Here is a 20,823-nt window from a genome sequence, read left to right on the forward strand (position 1 = left end):
ACAGCTGCTGATGAAGCTAGTGAGTCAGCAAAAAAGATGGATGCATTTCACTCACATTAGCTTTTGTTCTGTTTTTATTATGGTAATTTTATTTATTTTACACTTTTCAGTGTGGAACAAGACCAGGTTAAAACCTAGTATATGTCTGGACCTAACACACGTGATCCGGCCAACCAATGGTGTAACTTCATAACTCGGCCAACCAATGGTGTAACTTCATCACTCAGTCAGTCAGTCAGTCAGTCACAGACATTTGCGTTTGTAGGGCTGGCCCCGCTGTTGTGGTCCAGCCAAAAAATTGACTACTTTCGATGACTTCACAGAATGACAAATTTCCAGAATTTTCTAGACTGTGAGAGCCCTGAGAGTCAATGAAGAATAAAGAAGAATCTTTCCGTCTTTAGAATAAAAGAGAACATGCAAACTCAGACAGAAAGGCCCCATCCAGGATTTCAACCCAGGATCTTCTTGCTGTGACAGTGCTACCCACTGCACTACTGTGCCATCTTTGGTGAAGACATTCACGAACAGGCTGTTGTGCAGCTGCTTCAGGCCAAACTATACACACTGGACTGGTGTATTAACACAGGTGACGGGGCCTACCTGTACACTGGAGGGCATCTGGAAGTCCTCCTGCTGCTGCAGGGACAGATGCAGCCGGTGTTTCCCCTGTAAGCTCTCGTTGTCCCTCTGTAGCCTGCTCAGCTCATCGGCCACCTGCTCCCTGGACTGCATGAGCACCGCCTGAGAAGCCAAACAGGAAGCCAAACAGGAAGTTTTAGCATCATAGCACCGCTATGATGCTAAAACAATACCTTTGACACGGTACCGGTGCCTAAACGGTGCCTGAACCAATACCTGCTTTAAAATAAAAATTTAACGACAACAATAAAGAACGTCTTTTCATTGCAAAGGCAAAGATATTGAACAATGTAATTGTTTTATTTGTTTAAATTATACTTTATAATTATAATTCATACCATTTTGCTTTTGGCATTTCGACTGAGTTTAATGTTCGCTAGTGTCGAGAGAGCAAGTGTAACGTTAGCTAGTCTAACTGAGCTGTGTAGCACCAGAAGGAGGCACCGAAATCTCCACTGTGATTCGCTCCGGTAGGTGCCAGTCGTATGGGAACCAGTGTAATAGTGGTACCGGGTTTTGGTACCAAACCCTAACTAACAGAGGCCCACAATAACACAAGCTTTAATGCAAACTTATCTCCTGCGCTCCACTACAGTCTAATAACAACCCGATCCTACCACCCACCACAACCTGAAAATCTGGCATGAGAGCAGGTTTGGCTTGTCAGACTGAAAAGTAAATAAGCAGGCCAGTCATTCATTTTGCATCCAGTGACTGTTGTCATACATGCAATGTGTGGCAAGACCAGAACAGTCCTACATGCAGAGTCAGACAGGGATTGAATCACTTTCAGATTGAACTGTGGAGTGGAAACCCAGCAGAGATGAGACTGAAAGGCGGAGAAAGAGAGGTTCTGGTCTCACCATCTGCTCCTGCGTGCTCCTCTTGGCTTGGCTGAAGGCCTGCTGCAGAGTGCTGAGCAAGGTCTCAGACTCCTGGACCTTCTGCATGAGAGTGGTGACCTGGGGGGCGGGCCAGACAGCAGCGGGATTCACAGGTCAGCAGCGCGTCCGATTCAATTACGCTCCGACCGCTAACAGCGCCAACGTGCTTCACATAACGCGAAACCCCCACACCGAGATCACACTGCCAACTGGAAAAGTGCTTCAGTCGTTACAAAGAAGGGGGAAAGCTACTGCACCACGCTAAGCTAACAGAGCTTTGATGCCTGATTTGCATCCAAACACATTATCCTGAAGTTCTTTAGTAAATATTTATGAAATAAGTCATTAAAGTTTAAACAAATAACTAACGAAATGACACCATTATTGAAACAGCAGCATTCATGTAAGTCTAAAGGCTGCACAAATTGACATGTACGCAATGCTGCCAAATAATGTACTTTGTAAAAAAATTTATGTAATGTAAAAAACACTTAAATATTTCTGCCAGCTTTATCAGTTTGAATGAGAGCCCAAGACATTTTGTCAGTATACATGAAATGCCTGATGCTTGTTTAAATACACAAGGAGAGAAAGCTGTGCAGGGAAAACAGACCTTGGCAGTGGTTTCCTCGCTGGTCTGTTTCACAGAGTCCTCCAGCTCCTGTTTCTCGGTAATGGTTCTCTCCAGCTGATCATTGGCCTGTCGGAGCATCACCTGCAGCTTCTTCACCTGAGAGCACAGAAGGCGAGGGTTTAGCACACAGACCACACGCTTAAATCCACTGCTGCAGGGTTCAGATATGCGTCACGCATTTAAGACAAGATGGCGGGGGAGTCTGTGCAGCGGAGTCCGTCCAGCAGCTCATACGGGTGACTCACAGCCTATATGAAAAAAACCCCCATTTTGGCCAGGGGGTGTGAAATGGCACTTTCGGTACTGTTATCTAATCTCTATTTGTAACCCTCTCTGCTTTCCCCCGGTCTGAATAGAGGGAAAAATACATCTGGAGGGTGGGCTGACTGCGCTCATTTTGAAACAAAAAGACAAAGAGCCAAGGGGGTACCCTTAAAACAAAAGGGGGTTGACCTTTAAGTAGACCAGCACAAAGCACAAAGAGAAAAGTTAAAAGAAGAGAAAAGCCTTTTTTCCTTGGAGTGCCTCCACCCACTTACCTTTAAGCAAAAAGGTCACTTTCAAAAAATTTTGTCAATAAATTTTTACTGTTTTCCAAAAAATCCTTGTGGAACACTGCATTTATGTTCATTTTAACTGACTATAATTCAATTGGGTGCTGATTATATTACTTATGCTAAGCAGGAATAGGCCTGTAATGCACTAGTGGATGGTCCAGTCTTTGAGAGAAACGGTTGAGAGGTCACCTGATCGCGCGTCTCTGCCTCTTGGCCTTGGATGACCTGCAGCTGTTTCTCATAGTTGGAGCACATGTCACAACGACGGCCCAACTTCCGCCCGGCGTTCTTCACCTTGGTGACAAGAAGAAAAAAATTCTAACGGCAATAACAGCCACAACGAGAGACTTTCATTCACAATTCTACGCATACATGATATTGAACACTGATCAAATCCGCTGAAGACATTACAATCCTCAATTGGTGTATAAATGACTAATCTTCGATCAGTATTCCAATACCCAAATTTCTTGATAGTATTTTTTACACAGACTAATTGAGAATAATCTTGCAAAAGAAGCTCAAAACATGTGCACGCTGTCACTGCACAAGAAAATGATTTGAATTAAGACAAATATGCATATTTCAATCCTTTATGACTACTTTCACAGGGGAATCGTATGAACAGTCATCGGGTCAGAGATGGGCATTCAGAACATAGAACTCTCACTGTAATGTAAATGTAAAGGGACAGGGGGAGGGAGGGGGGGGGGGCAGACCTCCTGCTGCAGCAGGTTCCACTCGCACTCGCTGACCAGCCTGTACCCGGAGGGGGGCAGGTAGGCCGAGTCGGGGGCCTGGGAGATGCTGGAGAGCAGGGAGGCCGTCTCCTCCTGCTCGGGGGTCATGGCCTTGATGGCCTTCTCCTGGTCCTTGGTGAGCAGGAAGTGGCCCGTGGAGAGCGGGATGGAGCTGACGGACGCCGAGTCCAGGCTCTCCGCGCCCCCGCAGTCCGCGCCCACCAGCGGCCCGAAGTCCGACTCGTCCAGGTTGCTGGCCGACTTGGCCTTGTGGTTGTAGCCCAGGCCGCGGGGCTGCTGCAGGCCCCCCGAGGAGCCCAGGCTGTCCGTGGACTGCACCCTGCGCAGCCCGTCCTTGTAGAGGTCCGCGCCCTCCGGGCCGCCCGTCGGGTCCGCGTCCAGGGAGTGCAGGGAGCTGTGCATGCTGTGGTTCGTGTGGGCCTGAGGGAAGGGCAAAAACAGGGGGCTTCAGCTGACTTTTTTTACACCATTACAGGGCCTCTGTGGGCGCTCTGTGTTCCTGTAGGGCTTCCGATTTGCGCCCTCACACCAGCATCACACTGCTGCTCGCTGAACTCTACTGTGAGCGCTACAACCGCAATGCAAAAATACACACAGGAAATCATTGTGATGTGTTCTAATCCAATGACTCGCTGTAGGGTTTTTTTTTTTTAAAGACTGGAGTAGGCCGTAGCTTTACCTCATCGGTAGACAGGCCCAGGAGCGAGTCTTCTGCAGGCTCCGCCTGCTCTGTGCTGTCTTCCTCTTTCAGCTCTTTGGCCTGGCTGATTCGCTGTTTCTCATCCTCCTCCTACGGTTAAAGAGAACACGCGCTACTGACAGAGCTCTGAGCGCGGCGACCGTAATCAATCACTCGCAAATGACTGAACTCCAGAGCTGTTGAGGGGGCAGTTTGATGAAGTCCCATTTGTCAAATTTAAACCTCCCTCGCATCCTGGCACAATGCCACTTATTCAGTCTGAAAAGTACATGACATGCAACTTAATCACATTTTAGAAATAAATTTGCATAAACAGAAACGTAATAAAAGTGATTTCTACCCATTACCCTCAGGAGGCGGTCAATTAAGGTCCATAAATTTCAACAAACATTACATCTGGGAAACAAACAAAGACACGGTTTATGGGTGTTCGGAACACAGCTCCCCATTTTTAATTTCCTGACACCCGATTCACTAGTTGTTTACATGGAGCAGCTTTAGCCAATATCCCCAGCGTAATCTGGAAGAATGCTAACGAGCTGCTGGCGTGGAGGACGGACCCACTGGGAAGCACAGCGTCGGAATGCGAGGGCATCGCCACGGAGACGAGGCGGGTGCGTGAAAGGCGGAGCCGTACCTGGTCCCTCTTCTTCACCTCCTCCACCTGACGGAGCTGCTCGGAGGACAGCACGCTCTCGATCCTCTGCATGTCCCTCATGAGCAGCCGCTGGGACTCCAGGAACTGGTCGTTGGCCCTCTGCCAGGTGTGCTTGAGCTGGTTGTGCTGCTGCCTCTCCAGCTCCAGCAGGTGGCACACTGAGGGAGAGGGCAAGCCCCCGAAAATTCACACCAGAGCCTACTGAAGACGGCCCCACGGCCACACCTGAGTAACGTTTTTCACCGCAGCGGAACGGCACATTTCGAAACGCACGTTTTCATTACGACTGATGGAGGTAGTAAATTCGCCTCGGGCAGTTTCCCTCACGCAGGGCATTCTGAGTGACGCTCAGCCGCTCAGACATTATCCCGCTTACACAACGGCTCACCGACTGCAATCAAAACATGCGCTTCAAAATATACATTTGCATAATTCTGTTCATATTAGATGGAGAAATATCCTCCATTTTAATGCGTTTCTTCCTGTTCTACATACCGTTAATTTTTTTTTATTAAGATAAATTAATAAATGCCAAGTTCCAAAACATACCGTTGTACATGCATAGACTTTACGATAAAATAAAAAGATCGAGAAGGCACGTATGGATGAGTTGATCGATCCATTACTCGTACCTATCCTTAACAAAAACAAAGCCATTCTTTAAGAAAGACCCCGTCAAAGTCAAGTCACCTTCGTGTAGTTCTTTCCGCAGTTTCTCCGCGTCCTCCTGAAGAACGGACTTCTGGGTATTAAGGACGGCCACGTACATTTCCAGGTCAGTGCGGCATGATTTTTCTGCCTCCAGGACGTGATTGAGCTCCTTCACCTGGAAAACAAACACATCGCATTAAGCATTAACAAGCCTGCACAATCACGAGGGTTTAAAATCAGCAATGTGAAAAAAAACATCTCTGAATAGCTTTTTTGGCCTACGGACTTGTATCATGGACGCAAGTGGACCCGCAGCTCACGAATACCAAACGCACGAGTGCCACCTTTCGTTAGCAAAAAACGCCCACCTTGGAGGCCTCCAGCTCTTTCACCCGGTCTTCGGCCACGGTCAGCTTGCTTTTCAGCGCGGCGATTTCGTGCTCCATTGGCATCACCACCGACCGGAGCTTCTCAGCATCCTCCTGAGCCTGAGGGGAACGATCGCAATCACAACCTCATCTCTATATGCTTAACAGCGCCCAAAGTGGAGTCTAAGCATGACCTCAGCCAAGAGAGTGATGGGGGGGGCAACAGAACTCCAAACACCATTAATTAAATATAAACATACACAAACACTGATTCTTCATGTAAATATAATCATCCACATTTTCTTTCACATTTGGTGAATTTGCTGAATTACTGATGAGACAATTATGTCATTGTGAGCTATGCAGCGCTGTAACTGGCGACATGTTGTCTTGTACACTGTATATTTTTATGAGGCCCACCATTCGCATATTTATAAATTATACACTGATACTCATTGCTTCCTGAGCAATGGTTATATATAAAAAAAAAATTAAAAAAAACTTTTTCCCCAAAACAAGGGGAAGTGTGTCTGGTGACAAAGCGCTGTGGGGGCCGGAGGCAGAGCCTGATTCCCTCTCACTTCCCTAAGCCTGATGAGAAGCGCTCGTAATCCGGGAAAGGAAACTGCCGGCCAACGTGCCGAGCGAACCCCGCCCGGAAACTCCCGGCGGGGGTTTTTTTTTCCCCCGCACCTTCTTCATATCGTTCTCCAGGTTCTCCTCCTCCTGGCCCTCGGAGAGGCGACGCCTCAGCTCCGCCATCTCCCGCTCCACGGCCTCGCGGTACTGCGCCCACTGCGCCCGCTCCTGCTCCAGCCGCTGGTGGAACTGCACCTCGTACTCCCGCACGGTGTCTGAGGGGAGAGGGGGGGCCGTGAGGCGGCGGGGGGGGAGGGGGGGGGGGGGGGGTACAGTCACGCGTTCCACACAGCCACCAGACACGCCCATGCTCCTCCCAGCCTCTCCACTTCTTAACTCCAGGAGGTGTCTGCTGGTAAGAGTTTCCAAAGCAGTATTACCATACAGAATTTTCTGAGAATGCTCTAACGTCCTTGGTCACGCCCCCCTGAATGAGGTTTCAGAAGATGCGTGAAATTGGAATGTCTCAGTTTTGGCTTCAGGAGTAAGGAGACAAAAGTCTCTATAAAAAAATACGGAGCTGGAGATTCTTTTATGGATGAACGATTCTGTTTCGTGAATTAAAATGAAAGCAGACTAAGGCACGGAATCCAAAGATTGGGGGAGAGACACTGCTGGAGCTGAGGTTGGCTTATTCTCAAATCAGTACAGGCAGACTTATTATTTCCGTGTTTTATGTTGCAAACATGGCAATTATCTTATTTTACAGCCTACCCAATGGCCTTGCCTACTGTGGTGACATGGACGAGAGCCAGGCTGTAACAAGTGGGGGGGGGGGGGGTTGAGCTTTACCTTTCATGATGGCCTGTAGCGAGGCCACCTCCTCCTGCCACTGCCTCTTCACCTGGTCAATGGCCTCCTGTTTGGTGCTCTCGGAAACCGTGGCCACCGCCTTGATGTTCTCCATTTCCCCTTCGGCAACTGTGAGCTGGGCCTGCACCCGGCTCAGCTCCGCCTGCACGGACTCCAGGGTGGCGCCCTGCCTCTTCAGCTCCTCTGGGCACAGAAGAGTCAAAGGAGAAGGAGCCAGAATGAGCATGAGGGAAGGAGGGCACATGGACACCATGAGTGGAACGGAGCGAAGACGTCTCGTCTTTAAGATAAGAGATTATTCAGCAGTGTAATTTGTCGTCTGCATTTATAACCCATCCTAGCTACTTAGAAGGAGTGTACAGCCACACTGCAGTCCCCAACTCCAGTCCTAAGGCCAGTGATTTGGTCAAGGGCAATGGCAGGAATATACCTCTAACCTGCATGTCTTTTGGTGTGGGAAGAGTTTACCCAAGTAAACACAGGAAGACCATGCAAACTTCACGGAGAAAGGACCCGGCTGGCCAGGACTCAAACCCTGAACTTCCTTCTTGCGAGGCAACAGTGCTAACCACAGTGCCACCGTGCAGCCCAGTTCTTGTGAAAAAACAGGAATTATCAAAAGCAACAACCATAAACAACCACAAGTGGGCAAGCTAAAATCAGAGGAAGGACACACTAAATCCAAAAAAAGGAGCCCCTTTCAGTCCCTACAAACTTTCCCTGGCCCTCACCTTCTTTTGACAGATAGAGCTCCTTGAATTTGGCCCGCTTTTGGTTAAACTCCATCTCCAGCTGCTGCTTGAACTTGGTGAAATCCTGTTCGGACGTCGGCGCGGACTGCTGCAGTCCCCCTGCTGGGGAGGGAGAGAACAACATCAAAAAGTGCCCCTCCGCTCCAAGCCACCCCTCCCACCACCAACAGCCAGTCATCATTACCGGCCTCAAAGACTGCCTTTTGTCCCTTCCCCCAGGCGACTGTAGGAAAATCTGCCGAGGCAAGACGGTCTGAATAATGAATGACCCGACTTTGCCCAGATAAACAGAAGGGTAGATGGCAGGGATTGAAGTCTTGTTTACTTCAGAGCAGAAAGACAACTGCGCCTTTTGGGTTTGATTAATAAATCGCTGACGGCACAGATTTATCATGAGATCTTATCCACACTGTTTTTCTTCCTGTGGCTGACTACTCCTGAAAACATTATCAATCATTCCAACTTACCCCAGGAGACTTCATCTCCAGATCGCATAAATCAAGGGCTCTATAATCTGCAGATTAGCAGAATGCTAATTGGTCTGCTTCACTTCTTGAAAATGCAGAGGATTTGAAAGCCAGCGCGGTTGAACGGAACTGTTAGGCACGCTTTAATGCCAGTCACAAGTAGCAAATACCTCTATGCTTTGCCCCATTGCTGGCCACGCTACCATACATTCATTTATAGTCGTTTGTAACTGGAATTTCACATCTAGCCTTCCGTCACGGACGTATATCAAAGAATCAAAGGTGATAATAAAGAAGACCAAAATAAAAATTGTCTGTGAATGTGCAGATCTAATATACCAGGGATTAGACTCATTTTTAGCGAGGGGAGTCCAAAAGCCATTAATGGTGAGACGCTGTCAAAACACCGTCTTAAAATCATGAATGTATATTTATTCGTGGAGTTAACAAAGTGTACGTCCTCAGTCTTTCAACCGTCTGCCTGATGGACTGCACGTAGTCACTTCATTTACATTTTTTTCTCATTTGATGGTGTGCCACAGAGGAAAATATGCGACTCATAAACCAAACCAAAGTCAAAACCATATTTTTCACAGAATCAATGTGATACATTGAAGCAGCAAGTACTTCATCTTGTTTCATAATTCTCTTTAGGCAAGAAACATTTTTGTCCAGGCTATTTCTCGCTTCTTTTGTTAACATCAATCTCCTTTGTTTACATGCATATCCAATATGTTGTGTGGGCGGAAAGCTTCTTAATGAGCATGTGCATAACTACAGTACCACATTTTATCTCAAAATGGATTTGAGGGGATCAAGATTTTATCAAAATCATGATACATTTTTCCTAAATTTGTCCATAGAACCTTTTGTCCACTCTAATAGTGAGGTGTCAATGAGTGCATCAGTGCAACATTTCCATTGGACATCGGCCTCTGATCTTATTCCTAGAAGAAACATATTTTTTTACAATGCTGCAACCTACACTACAAGGGACATTCAATAAAAATTATTTTTGAAAATACGTTCACTGCGGTTTTTGTCATCCAAGACAATTGTATGTGAAAAAACACTTTTTGCCGGACTACAGGAGGATATTTAGGCTATATTTTAAAAAGTCTGTAAATAATAGGCTATGTGAGCGTGTGCAGGATGAGGTGGGATGGGTACACTGGTGGGACCCTGGGCAGGCAGGACATGGACAACATCCTCAAAAGCCATAATCAGCCTGAGAGCCACACTTAAGCAGTGTAATGAACCCAATACTTACAACTCCTCTGTGTATGCTTTCCTTATTTAAGACCAGAAACTAGCATGCTAGGCCATTTCATTCATTACTGTGCCTGGGGAAACATTCGCCATAATGGTTTTACATTTCGTCCTTATATATAATCATGAGCTCGACAGTCATTTTAATTAAAAGAAATTACTGTGTGAGAAAAAAGTAATGCTTGCTTAAGCATGAAACTCAAGGAGGGGGGACAATTGACTATGATGGCATGATTGAACACCTTCTAAGAAGCAGAAGACACGCCACCATGAGCAGAAAAGTGCAGGTTTCCCCTGAACGGAAACCCCCGATTCTCAAGTTCCTCATAATTAAGGAAAACAGTAGATGAGCTCCTCTTCAGGGCTCTACAACCAGTGAGCCTAATCCAGCGCTGGCATTCAGCCTAGAAGATACAGACCTATAGGACAGAGACAGCAGAAACAGGACGGTGTATTAAATTCCTTTTGATCTGCTGTTGCTGAAAGAAGGCATTACCGAGGCTGAAAAGCTTATCAGCTCATTGGTGTCAATTTTGAAGATCTCCCCATTGGTCACTTAGACCAATCGTTGCTCTCAGAGCTCTAGAAACCCATATCACTGCATTACAGTACAGGCATTTAGCAGACGCTCTTTTCCAGAGCAACTTACATAACTTTTACACATCAGCACCATTCACCAACATTCTCCCCAAAGAATGCAGGAGAGCAGCGTGCCCCTCTGTTCCCTCGCCTGGGCTACTGCGTAACAACAGTAGCCCGTGCCACCTGAATGCTGTTGCCGTGCTACCGACGCTCAGGAGAGAGACGCGGCTTCTGATGAACCGCAGAAGCAGCAACGGGCTTCACCGCTTACTTTGTCAAAGCTGGAAAAAATTCCCCTTTCCTTCAGTATGGGGCTTTTGGTTCGGCACACGCTGCAAACCGAACAATTAGTCTTGCCTTAATGTCCGCGTGGAACTTTTCTATGTGAATAAAAACGCCAAGTTCCCCTGATGACTAGATGCTAGTTAATGTGCCTAATTGTGTTCAGCGAGAATTTATGACCAGTTAGCCGCAGTTTTCCTAGTAAATGAAAAGCAATTTTAGATCGTATGCCGAACTCAAAATGTACCGAACCGTGAAGTCAAAACCAAAGTATCAAACCAAGATTTTTGTGTATAGTTAAACCCCCCCTAGATACCCATTAAGCCCAGTCTGGACTTTTTACATATTTTATATTTCTTCAACAGGTTTTTATGTTTATAAATTAAGTCATAAACCTTGAAGGGAAAATTAATCTTCCACTTTCAATATTTAATATGTATCTTCTTTTGGAGTTTATTTTCACAAATACATTCATTTTTGCAGTGCTTTTTATTGTCTGTCCAGAGAAAACATCAGCCTAAATCATTTCTGGTTCTTAACCTGAAAGGTTTTTTGTGTGTGGTTTTAATGCCCCAGAATGCAGACAATGACTTTTAAAACGGTAGTATGAAAATGCAAATGCATCACTCATCCAGCTAAGGCACTGTTCTAGTGTGTGGACATGCTACGCGGCCTGGTCCTGACAGTGCCAGTGCTCATAGTGGTCAGCAGCCCGGCAGGCCAAAGCACAGTTTTTCTTAGGCGCAGGGGCAGGCAATTCTGGTCCTGGAGGGCCAGTGTGTATGCATGTTTTTCTTTCCACCAATCACCCTGGCTAAATGAGCTAATTGGCGATACACACCAACGCTGGTTCACTCATTGATTAGATCACAGTAAAATGTTTTGTATTGGGACACAAGACTAGTCTTCGGCTGTCATTCATGTGCTTATCAAGAAATGTAGCTAAAATGCCAAATGGTCTAGATGTAATGGCTAATAAAGTCATTCAGGCCACAAGCTGGTATGAAAACCAGAAACAATATGACCCTCCTTGCCCACCCCTGCCCTAGCATCACCCAGAGTTTCACTCACCCTGGATAAGAGGGTCTCATCACACACCAGCAAATCCCACTGGTTGACTGGGCACCCAACGTCAACTTACGAAGAAAAAATGCAACACGCTTTATTTGTATGACAAAACATTTCAACATGCTTCCTTTATTATTAGGCAAACAGCATGAGTCTAGACCAGTGGTTTTTACCTCTGGTCCAGGAGCAGCCCTGTGCAGACCTGCCAACCTTAGGAAAATATTTTGAGTACCACAATAGTCAGTGTAACGCTTAGTTTGCATGCTTTCACACCACTTCGCTTTGCACGCACACACAAGCCTTTCTTCATAATTCTAGTTTTGACTGTTGAAGTGATCAGGCAAAATTGTATAATTCAGATTCAGGCAAAACCAGATTCTAAAATATCACTTGCACTGCACTGGGCTATATTATGATATAGCCTACTTGCAAGTCAAAAGTTTGAGTACACCTGCTTAAAACAATTTTTTCATGATTAATATTTCATTATATGATATGTGTGCTTATACAAACTGATAACCATAAGTGAATTGCATTCAATTATTTAATAAAAATGGAAATAATTTATTTTGTATATTGTAACATGTTTTAATTTTCAAGTATTTACAGAAACTTATGTTGTAATGTTAAAAAAAAAAAAAAAAACTTGTTGCGATGTAAAACACTGTCAATTATGAATAAAACCAAGTTTCTGTTCATGATTTCCATTTTTATTTAATAATTAAATAATTGAATCAGCTTATATAGGCACACATCATATAGGCCTAATGAAAAAAAAAGTATTCAATTGAAAAATTATCTAGGAATGTAAGCTTTTGTAACTAGATGTTTAGCTAAATTATTACCTGGAGCTCCTTGGTGCCTAATGTCAAAATCATAATAGAGCTTGTAAGTGTAAACATCACCAAGCCACTCCCCTTGTTTTCCCGCAAATTTGTCAATGGGAAAATGAATGGGGCAATTTTCAATAAGCGATATTTTTAGTTACAAGTCGGGAACCAATTAGCTATTGGTATGCGGTACTAATGACATATATGACTCATGAAATATAATATCAGCAGCACGACTGACCCATGAGAAGTACAAGGTACAACGTTGTGTACGTTAAGTACGCTTAGGAACTACACATACCGGTACTGTGCTCACGACGCAGGCTTATATCGTCACGGCTCAGCTGGAACATGCTTGCGCTCTTCTACTTCTAGTGTCACTTTGATATCGTATTTCAATTTTAAATTACTGTAAATAATAGATGTAGATTTGTTACCATTAAGTTATATTGTTTATTTCACATCATAATTGTACGGTCGTGATGACAACAGGATTTCCTTTCAGGGATCTATAAAGTACAACCATAGACCGTATAAAAGAGTAGCCTACAACCTAACCTAACTAACTTAAGACGTAATTTCAAATGGAATATAACGTCATATATATTTTTATCACAACACAACAACAATATAGCTAGCCAACATGGTTTTCGATAAATTACCGACAATATATTTACTACTTACTATGTTTTAATAAAACTATTTATTAGAAATTGTCTATCTCTTGTCTACTGCACCTGTCTTGTCTAAGTGCACTGAGATTCTGATTTTCACAATGTGTGTATTCCTTTGTAAGTGCTGTGAGCAGACTGAAAGTCTATGTTACACCGAAGCCTTGCGAAACGAAGTTTCGTTACATCGTGTACTGTACAGCATATGGTTTGTAATGACAAATAAACCTGATTTTGACAGCTAGCTAGCTACCTGCTGATCCAGCCATTCCTAACGTTAACGTTAGCTAACCGAAACTTTATAAACGATATCTTTCATGCTGGCGCTAACAGACCCGCTAATCTACTCTGGCTGTATATGACCTGCTCTACATGGTTGGATTTGGAATGATTTTCTCCCTTCTTAACATTATTGTCCTGACCATTGAAAAAATGCATTAAGCTAACCAGTGACACCGCATTTGTCGTGGGTATCGCTAGCTAGCCACTGGCGTTGGGTGCAGTTGGCCCTATCTGCTGGTCCAGAATCAGTTATTTTCTTCTCCTACTAATGGTTAAAGGACCTGGGAAGGGAAATCTGATCCCAGACCAGCAGTTAGGGGCAGCCAAGGCACCGCACTTGGCGGGTAGACTTACAAGCACACGTGGTTGTGACGTGTATCCGTGCGACTGATTGATTTAGTGTAGTTCAGGACCACCAGCACATCGTAAATCGACATAAATCCGTTTTTTTCCCTCCAGAGATTGAAATAAATATAACCAAGCACATGCTACGGTAGAGAATGACGGTCCCAAAAAAACGTGAGAAATCTTTTATTTTTAATCGCTATAGATATTTTACAATCAATGATTTTTTAAAAAGTCAATAGGATTTTAACATTGGGCTGTGACATCACGAACCAGACGCCCCCTGGAGGCAATTTGACTTACAAGCTCAATCTCGGCGTGCCGGTGTGCCAACAACTGGGGGCTTTGCGCTGGTAAGAGGTTAAAATACCGACTTCCGGGAAGGTCCCGCCCACTGCCGGTTTAAGCCCCACCCATTCCGAGTACGGATACGGATACAGATAATTTAGTTGGTTGAACAGATACAGATACGGATACGGATAATGGTGTACTCGCTCATCCCTATTAAACACAGTGTTGGTTTGGCTCACTGCCATTTGCTTTCTCCTTGAACTCTTAATTAAACACATAAGGTTTAGTAACAATGGCCCGGCGTACGCATATAATACTTCAACTGTAGGTCGATCAATTCAAATCAATACAAAATCCAAAATCAACTGTTTACCATGTCTTGTAACAGAAAGTGAAAGAATTGGGTGTCTAAAATTGCCCTGACTGATTGATTGTCCTTAAATTAATATGGAATATTAATTGTTTTTACCATGAATATCGTTGTGTGGCATTGAGTGAGTAATAATCCCTCATTAGATCGTAAGTCTTTAATGAAAAACAGTTAATAACTCTTGACGCTTCAAAAATTGCAATAAAGGTTTGAACAAAACCTAACATACACAGGGGTACTCCAGGAACGAGGGTTGAAAACCACTGGTCTAGAGAGCTTCAGCTTAGCTTGTGAGATTGGCTGGTAAAAATGAAAAATTTTAAATAGCCAACATACTGAACAAGTGGTTCATATGACTATGATGCTTAGGCAACATTTTTAGCATCAGTTCACAGCATCAGCGGCACATGAAATTAACACTCTCGTTTGACATCCAGCACTGTGAATACCAAACACAAATGCATCACCAGTTATAACGCCTCACTTACCCAACATGTAAAATATATTTATTTGATTTCATTTTGTAATTATTATCAATGATACCAATTATCAATTAAATCACCAAATTTGTTGATAGGCAGAGCCAACTGTTGGATCAACCTTTATCAAAATGTACAACTCAAAAATTCAAATTAAAATGAGAAATTCATTAAGTTACAACACATAACAGTCTTATCTCCAGGCTATGCTGGTCGAGCATTTTAGGCACTTTTTCTTATTTATTTATTTTATAAAACCAGGGTCAGAAAAATAATGAAACTGATGAAATTGTTGCATGTCCCCGTCCAGAAAATAGAAAGCAGAAGCCTAACCACTGACATTGTCTGTCACATAAAAGAAGAAAGTGTGTGTACATAAGTTTTTCACTGTCACCACTCCAAGTCAAACAGACACAAACTCGGTAGCATGTCATGCATCTAATCTGCTCGTCATGACTGCGCCCTCATGCCTCATCTTCAAATCATGGCAAAATGGCAAGGATTACAGCCTTTACAATGAATCCCTTTAGGCATATTCTTTCTTCAAGTACTGCTGGGCATATGGCACACCAGAGATGGTCAATGATGGTTAGTTTCCACCCGCACCTTTCGTAAACACAGGATCCTGAAGGATTAGACATTATGGTTTTGTATGACAAGGCAGAACCCTGGAGTTGCAGCATAAATTTAAATGCAAATGGTATGGCTTTTTCCAAAATGGTCAAGATTGATCATTGATACACTGAAAGGGAAACTAAAAAAGACTCACTTCTGCCACAATAGTCTATCAGTCTATCATCCCCGTAAAAGGGACATTCCAGATATGGTAAACAATGGCACAAAAGATTTAACAAAGCCTTTGCTAGAGTTCTACTGCCAATACATACCCCGGTAACACTACACAGAAGCATGGACACACTCAATCACACTGCACTTCTAATTGCAGAAAGTTTTCAGAGCATTCCCACGGCCCTATACTTTTGTGAACATACCGAAAAATAAAATAAACAACAGACAGAAAAAGTAAAGGAACAAGCCTAATAAAAAAAGTTGCAGATGTGAAACTGGTTTGTAGAAAACATAATTTCTTATGCTCCTGTACAGCACGAAATTGCTCCCTCCCTGTAGCACTCAAAAGACAACAGAGCAAACACGACTAATGGCTATTGATCCGCCGACAGTGAGTGCACAACACATTTGGACACACCTTCAATCATTCAGCTTATTCTGAGCAAGCCCAACTTGCAATGCCAAGGTAAAGCCAGGTCGTCACATCTCTACTAATCAGCATCCATTTGATCCAATAAAATTCATCCTTCATTAACATACTAAGAAATGCACTTGAGTTGCCACAAGCACGACGCTTTGTATCTCCATTTGTCGATTCCATTGATGCATGAGTGAACAGGATCACACAAGCAGGATATTTAAGTGAACACTGCCATGAGAGACCATGCAGGCCTCCGCAGTTTCCTCCCCTCATTCACTTGCAATAAAACCTAAAATCAGCAGAGTGTGGCCAATCATCCGACGCTTTCTTCAGCCATTACAAAATAATGCTCAACTCATCTGCTCTTACCTTATGGCCATTATCGATCAAACTCGCATGAATACCCAAGCCAATGTAGTCTTACACGGCTTCCAAAACACTGTCATCTAAAACACTACCACCGAAAGTTTGAAAGGAGATTATGTGATTGCCCAGCAGTCTGTCTGTCTGTGTACAGTGAAGAAATTATCCTATTTTAGGTACATGACAACAGCTGAGCGTGGTGGTGGTATAAATTCTACCGAGTGCCACTCATTGCTCTCTCAAAGTCAACCATTTATTGTCTGAGCCAAACAAAGCAAGCTGTTTTCGATGTCGTCAGTTCTGGGACAAAAAATCCATATTCCAAAAGACATCATAACTCTATGTTCAGAAACCAAAATGTTGGTAAGGGCAATAATCCCATAATAATTTGCCCAGCAATTAGTTGCCCCTCGGGGATAAATAAAGTTTATTCAATTGAATTGAATCCCATGGTGAAATTGTATGGACATGCAACATTTACTACCAATCAGTCTTCAGGGAGCTGAAAAGTATGAATAACTCAGACATGATGCCGACACATCAAATCTAAACATTAAAGCTTATAGAAATAGCACAAACAGTAATGCAAACTGCATGGCACAGGCTTGTTAAAATGAATTTTTCCTCCAAAGTTTCCAAGGAATTCCAATCACATTTAATTTTCGACTGTGGCAGATCATGCAGGGTACACGGAGGAGTACAGCACGTTTATAATAACGGTACTGCTAAGGTATTTAACATTTACGAATTAAACTATTTCGCTTAGTTTAAATAGATTATCTCTATCTTGTCTATTAACACACAATATCTATTCTATCAGCACAATTGAACTGCGTTTGTTAGCCACTTATCTGTATTAAAAGGATTAGATAAGGTCCTATATTTCCACATTCTAAACTATTTCCGCAAATTAGCTGCCCAAGAAGCATACTGTAGCAGAACTCATTTCTTAACATGAAAATACATGTTTCACATTGCAGTGCTCTTAAAAATGGCGACAGACAATACCTATATTAATAACAGGGTACGTCTTGTCTATTAATAATATCAGACATGGAGCAGTCTGATGCAATGGCAAAGTAACTTGGCTCAACAGAAATGTATACGAGTTCAAAGCTTTGCTAAGATCCAGAATACATACTCTGCTTCATTGGAACTGCATCACTAAGGAGCAAACTGTAAAATTTTGGTGGTAATACGTGTGCTCTCCATAGGTTACCCTGGATTAAGCCACTGCAGTGATGGACAAGATCCTCATTGGTATCCAAAAGACAAACTTAAATCATTGTCTGACATATGTTTAATCTTCCATTAATATATACAATTGTTGTTGGAGGAGTGTATGCTCTAATACAAAATGAAGAAGTTATAGTACACTATATATACATTAATGTGTTCTCGAAGAAACCTGGCCCAGCAGTCTCAACCAACCTTATATATCCAAGTTGTTAAATTTCTTATGATGAAAAGAGCATGACAACTAGCTTAATTATTATTTAAAGCTGTACATCAGTCTAATTTAATTAAATGGCTTAAGTACAAATTAATTATTTACAAATTTTCCTAAACTAATGTATTCTTAGAACACAGTTCAAACTATTAGACTGTAAAACAGCGAGTCCCTATGACCAGGTTTGCCCATTGTCCGTTGTTAGAAAGATAAAGTTTAGTGTCTGTGAATGATTCAAATTACATGCCACTTACTCAACAGTAAGGGCTCTTTCATTTGGAACTTTGATTAAATGTATGCAGATAATATAAGAATATGTCTCTGTTGTACAAAACATAGACTAACAAAATATAGATATGAGAACCAAACTGTTAAACAGTACAGCATCATTATTTGTTATTTTAGCAGCTAAAGTAATAAAATATGTTAATAAATGATTGTAATTCGCTACCTAATGATGACGTGCAAGAATACATATTCGAAATAAGAATGGCCTGATAATCTTGGTCGGCCTGGCCTGGCGTTAGTGACAATCCTGCATTTTGCTAGCTATAATAATAGCTACCTAACTACGTATCGAGCTTACTAAATCGCTAATTAAATAGTGTTTAAAATGACCTATTTAAGTTAATTCATGTGACAACAGTTTGATGCGTTGAGAGTGAGAGGACCAAATGCACAGAGAAACCGAATAGGCTAAACATTGTGTTTCAGCAGTTAGCTAACGATAGTTTTCAAAAAACAATGCATGGGTCTTGCTCGTATTAGATCTGACAGGCGTTATAACGACAAAGCCTATGGCTACTTAGCTATACAATTCGAACTGTTAACCCCTTTTACTCGCCGTATTGTATTACAAGTTGTATTAGCACCTACTTTTAAAGTTTATAGTTGACTAACCAGCTAGCCTATTGCCTAAATCATTAGGATAATTTGGTATGCATTGAAGTAGCTAATTATCTTGCCACCATGTAAAATATACAGAACTAATTATAAATAGTCTTATGCCTATCGTTAGTATAGCTAACGTTGCTTAGCTAATTTGTTTGGTGAACTTGCAAGCAGAAACCAGCGCCAGTAGCAAACTCGCTGAAAACACAAATCTTCAATCTACACATCTAGCTAGTTTGGAGCTGCTCGCATTGTGTCTACCACTCTGGATTAGCCCGCTGTCAAAGTACGGCTACCCAACAATGACAGCTCAACGCCGGCTATGGCCAGAAAGCTAGCCGTCATAGCTTAGTGCAATTCTGTTTGTTGATGTTTTACAAATCTGATAGCTCTCCGTGACAGCATATAGCGGCATATGTAACTAATCTTACTGTTAAGCTTCCTTTTTACAAACAAGACGTCCAAATTCATCTTTTGGGATTAGTGAAAATGACGCCGCTAACGTTAGCTAGCTAACCCCGACGGCGCGACGGTGGGAGAACTGTAGGCCGGGCGACAGTAGCAGGGTGAGCCCGTGGCTTCACAGGCCGCTGGCCTTCAATTACATGCTCAAGGCGTAGAAAAGCAAACCTCTGAAAACAGAAGAGTCATTACCGTCATGCTGAGGCGGCAGGGCGGATCCCGAGGCCTGCTCGGCCATGGTTTCCCGGGGGTGGGTTGCAATAACCGGCTCAGTGGAAGAACGCTAGGAGTGTCCAAGGAAAAGGAGCTGCAGCAGGGAGAAACATACACCAACGTCATTGGAGACCCAGTCCTCAGTACGCATGTGCACTTCGAGTTGAACGGCGATCGAACTTAAGCTGCCAAAATACTCCAACAACAATAGATTATGAATGACAACAATCACAGGGACATCAAATTTAATATATTATTATTAGCGCTACTTTCTGCTAGTATTTGTAGTATGTTGGTGGTGGTGGTGGTGGTGTTGCTGTTGTGTTTTGTTTGCAGGATACATATATATTTTGGAACGAAAATTAAACGAAAAAACGTCATATAGCCTAGTTATGCATGAAAGTGGTGTTAGTCCAACCAAGTCAGATTTTCCTTGTTTGTTCTTAACCTGAATACAGATTCAGTCGGTTTGAATGATTTGCTGGACTTATCAAGCCTGTTCCAAGGAACCGAGAAGTATCCTGAGTATTGTAAATACTTTACCTAAAATGATACAAAGATGGAATCATTTTTGTATTAGACTAAATATTTTTCAGAAACTGTATATTTGAGGCTGAAGTGTCAACAATTAACAAAGGTTTGATGAAACATATGTTTCATGTACAACAATAAGAAAATAGTTGCACTCAGAATGAGTTGGGTTGTGTAAAAACCCTTAGACACTGAGCAGGCTTGCATTTCACACTCCAAAGGACAGGCTTTTCCTCATTTCATTTTCATTTTGAGTAGATGCTTTTATGCATGAGTGCAGCATACATTTCAGAATTCAAGCTTGACCGTTTTGTGCGTTCATGAATAAAAAATATATGATGAATAAAAAGGCGTGCCTTTTGAGTGTGAAACTTACACCAGTTCTCTGCTACATGTGAACACACAGACCACAATCATGCATCCACACTCTGCTGACACACTCAAACCCACTTTATAGCCAAATAAAGAGAGTTAACCACACAGAGATATAGTAGAACCAGAGTGTGCCCGAGTCAGCGAGGATTGGTAGCTGGAGTTATTTAAATAGGGCTGGGAGGAAATGAGTCGGCTGAAGCGATGAGTTCTTTTAGAGCTATTGTGAGAGATGAAAACTGAAACAGTAAACAGTAATCCAATGGTGGTGCTCATCTGACGGTATGTGGGATCATTTTTAAATGCTAAACAACTTGGAATGTTTTGTTGCAGAAT

At 43.0% G+C, this 20,823-nt stretch overlaps 1 protein-coding gene across 3 annotated transcripts in view; it reads right to left on the reverse strand.

Moving 5' to 3' along the window:
* rabep1 (rabaptin, RAB GTPase binding effector protein 1) overlaps positions 1 to 19,767 on the reverse strand; it is a 28,632-nt gene extending 8,865 nt beyond the window's left edge. Inside the window, exons 1-13 of one of the 3 annotated variants that reach the window (XM_035433929.1) lie at positions 19,564 to 19,767; positions 8,039 to 8,158; positions 7,287 to 7,490; positions 6,549 to 6,709; positions 5,856 to 5,975; positions 5,527 to 5,662; positions 4,816 to 4,994; positions 4,158 to 4,268; positions 3,437 to 3,898; positions 2,907 to 3,011; positions 2,140 to 2,256; positions 1,506 to 1,604; positions 604 to 744 (exon numbers count right to left, since the gene is read on the reverse strand). In XM_035433929.1, the coding sequence (XP_035289820.1) occupies positions 604 to 744; positions 1,506 to 1,604; positions 2,140 to 2,256; positions 2,907 to 3,011; positions 3,437 to 3,898; positions 4,158 to 4,268; positions 4,816 to 4,994; positions 5,527 to 5,662; positions 5,856 to 5,975; positions 6,549 to 6,709; positions 7,287 to 7,490; positions 8,039 to 8,158; positions 19,564 to 19,609 (2,001 nt within the window). In that variant the 5' untranslated portion in view covers positions 19,610 to 19,767. Of the gene's footprint in view, positions 1 to 603; positions 745 to 1,505; positions 1,605 to 2,139; positions 2,257 to 2,906; positions 3,012 to 3,436; positions 3,899 to 4,157; positions 4,269 to 4,815; positions 4,995 to 5,526; positions 5,663 to 5,855; positions 5,976 to 6,548; positions 6,710 to 7,286; positions 7,491 to 8,038; positions 8,162 to 19,563 lie in introns of all 3 variants that reach the window. The other 2 variants (XM_035433928.1, XM_035433930.1) reach the window with 2 other exon arrangements.
* Positions 19,768 to 20,823: the final 1,056 nt, after the last annotated feature.

The sequence above is a fragment of the Anguilla anguilla genome, chromosome 9, assembly GCF_013347855.1.
Source record: "Anguilla anguilla isolate fAngAng1 chromosome 9, fAngAng1.pri, whole genome shotgun sequence".
NCBI lineage: Eukaryota > Metazoa > Chordata > Actinopteri > Anguilliformes > Anguillidae > Anguilla > Anguilla anguilla.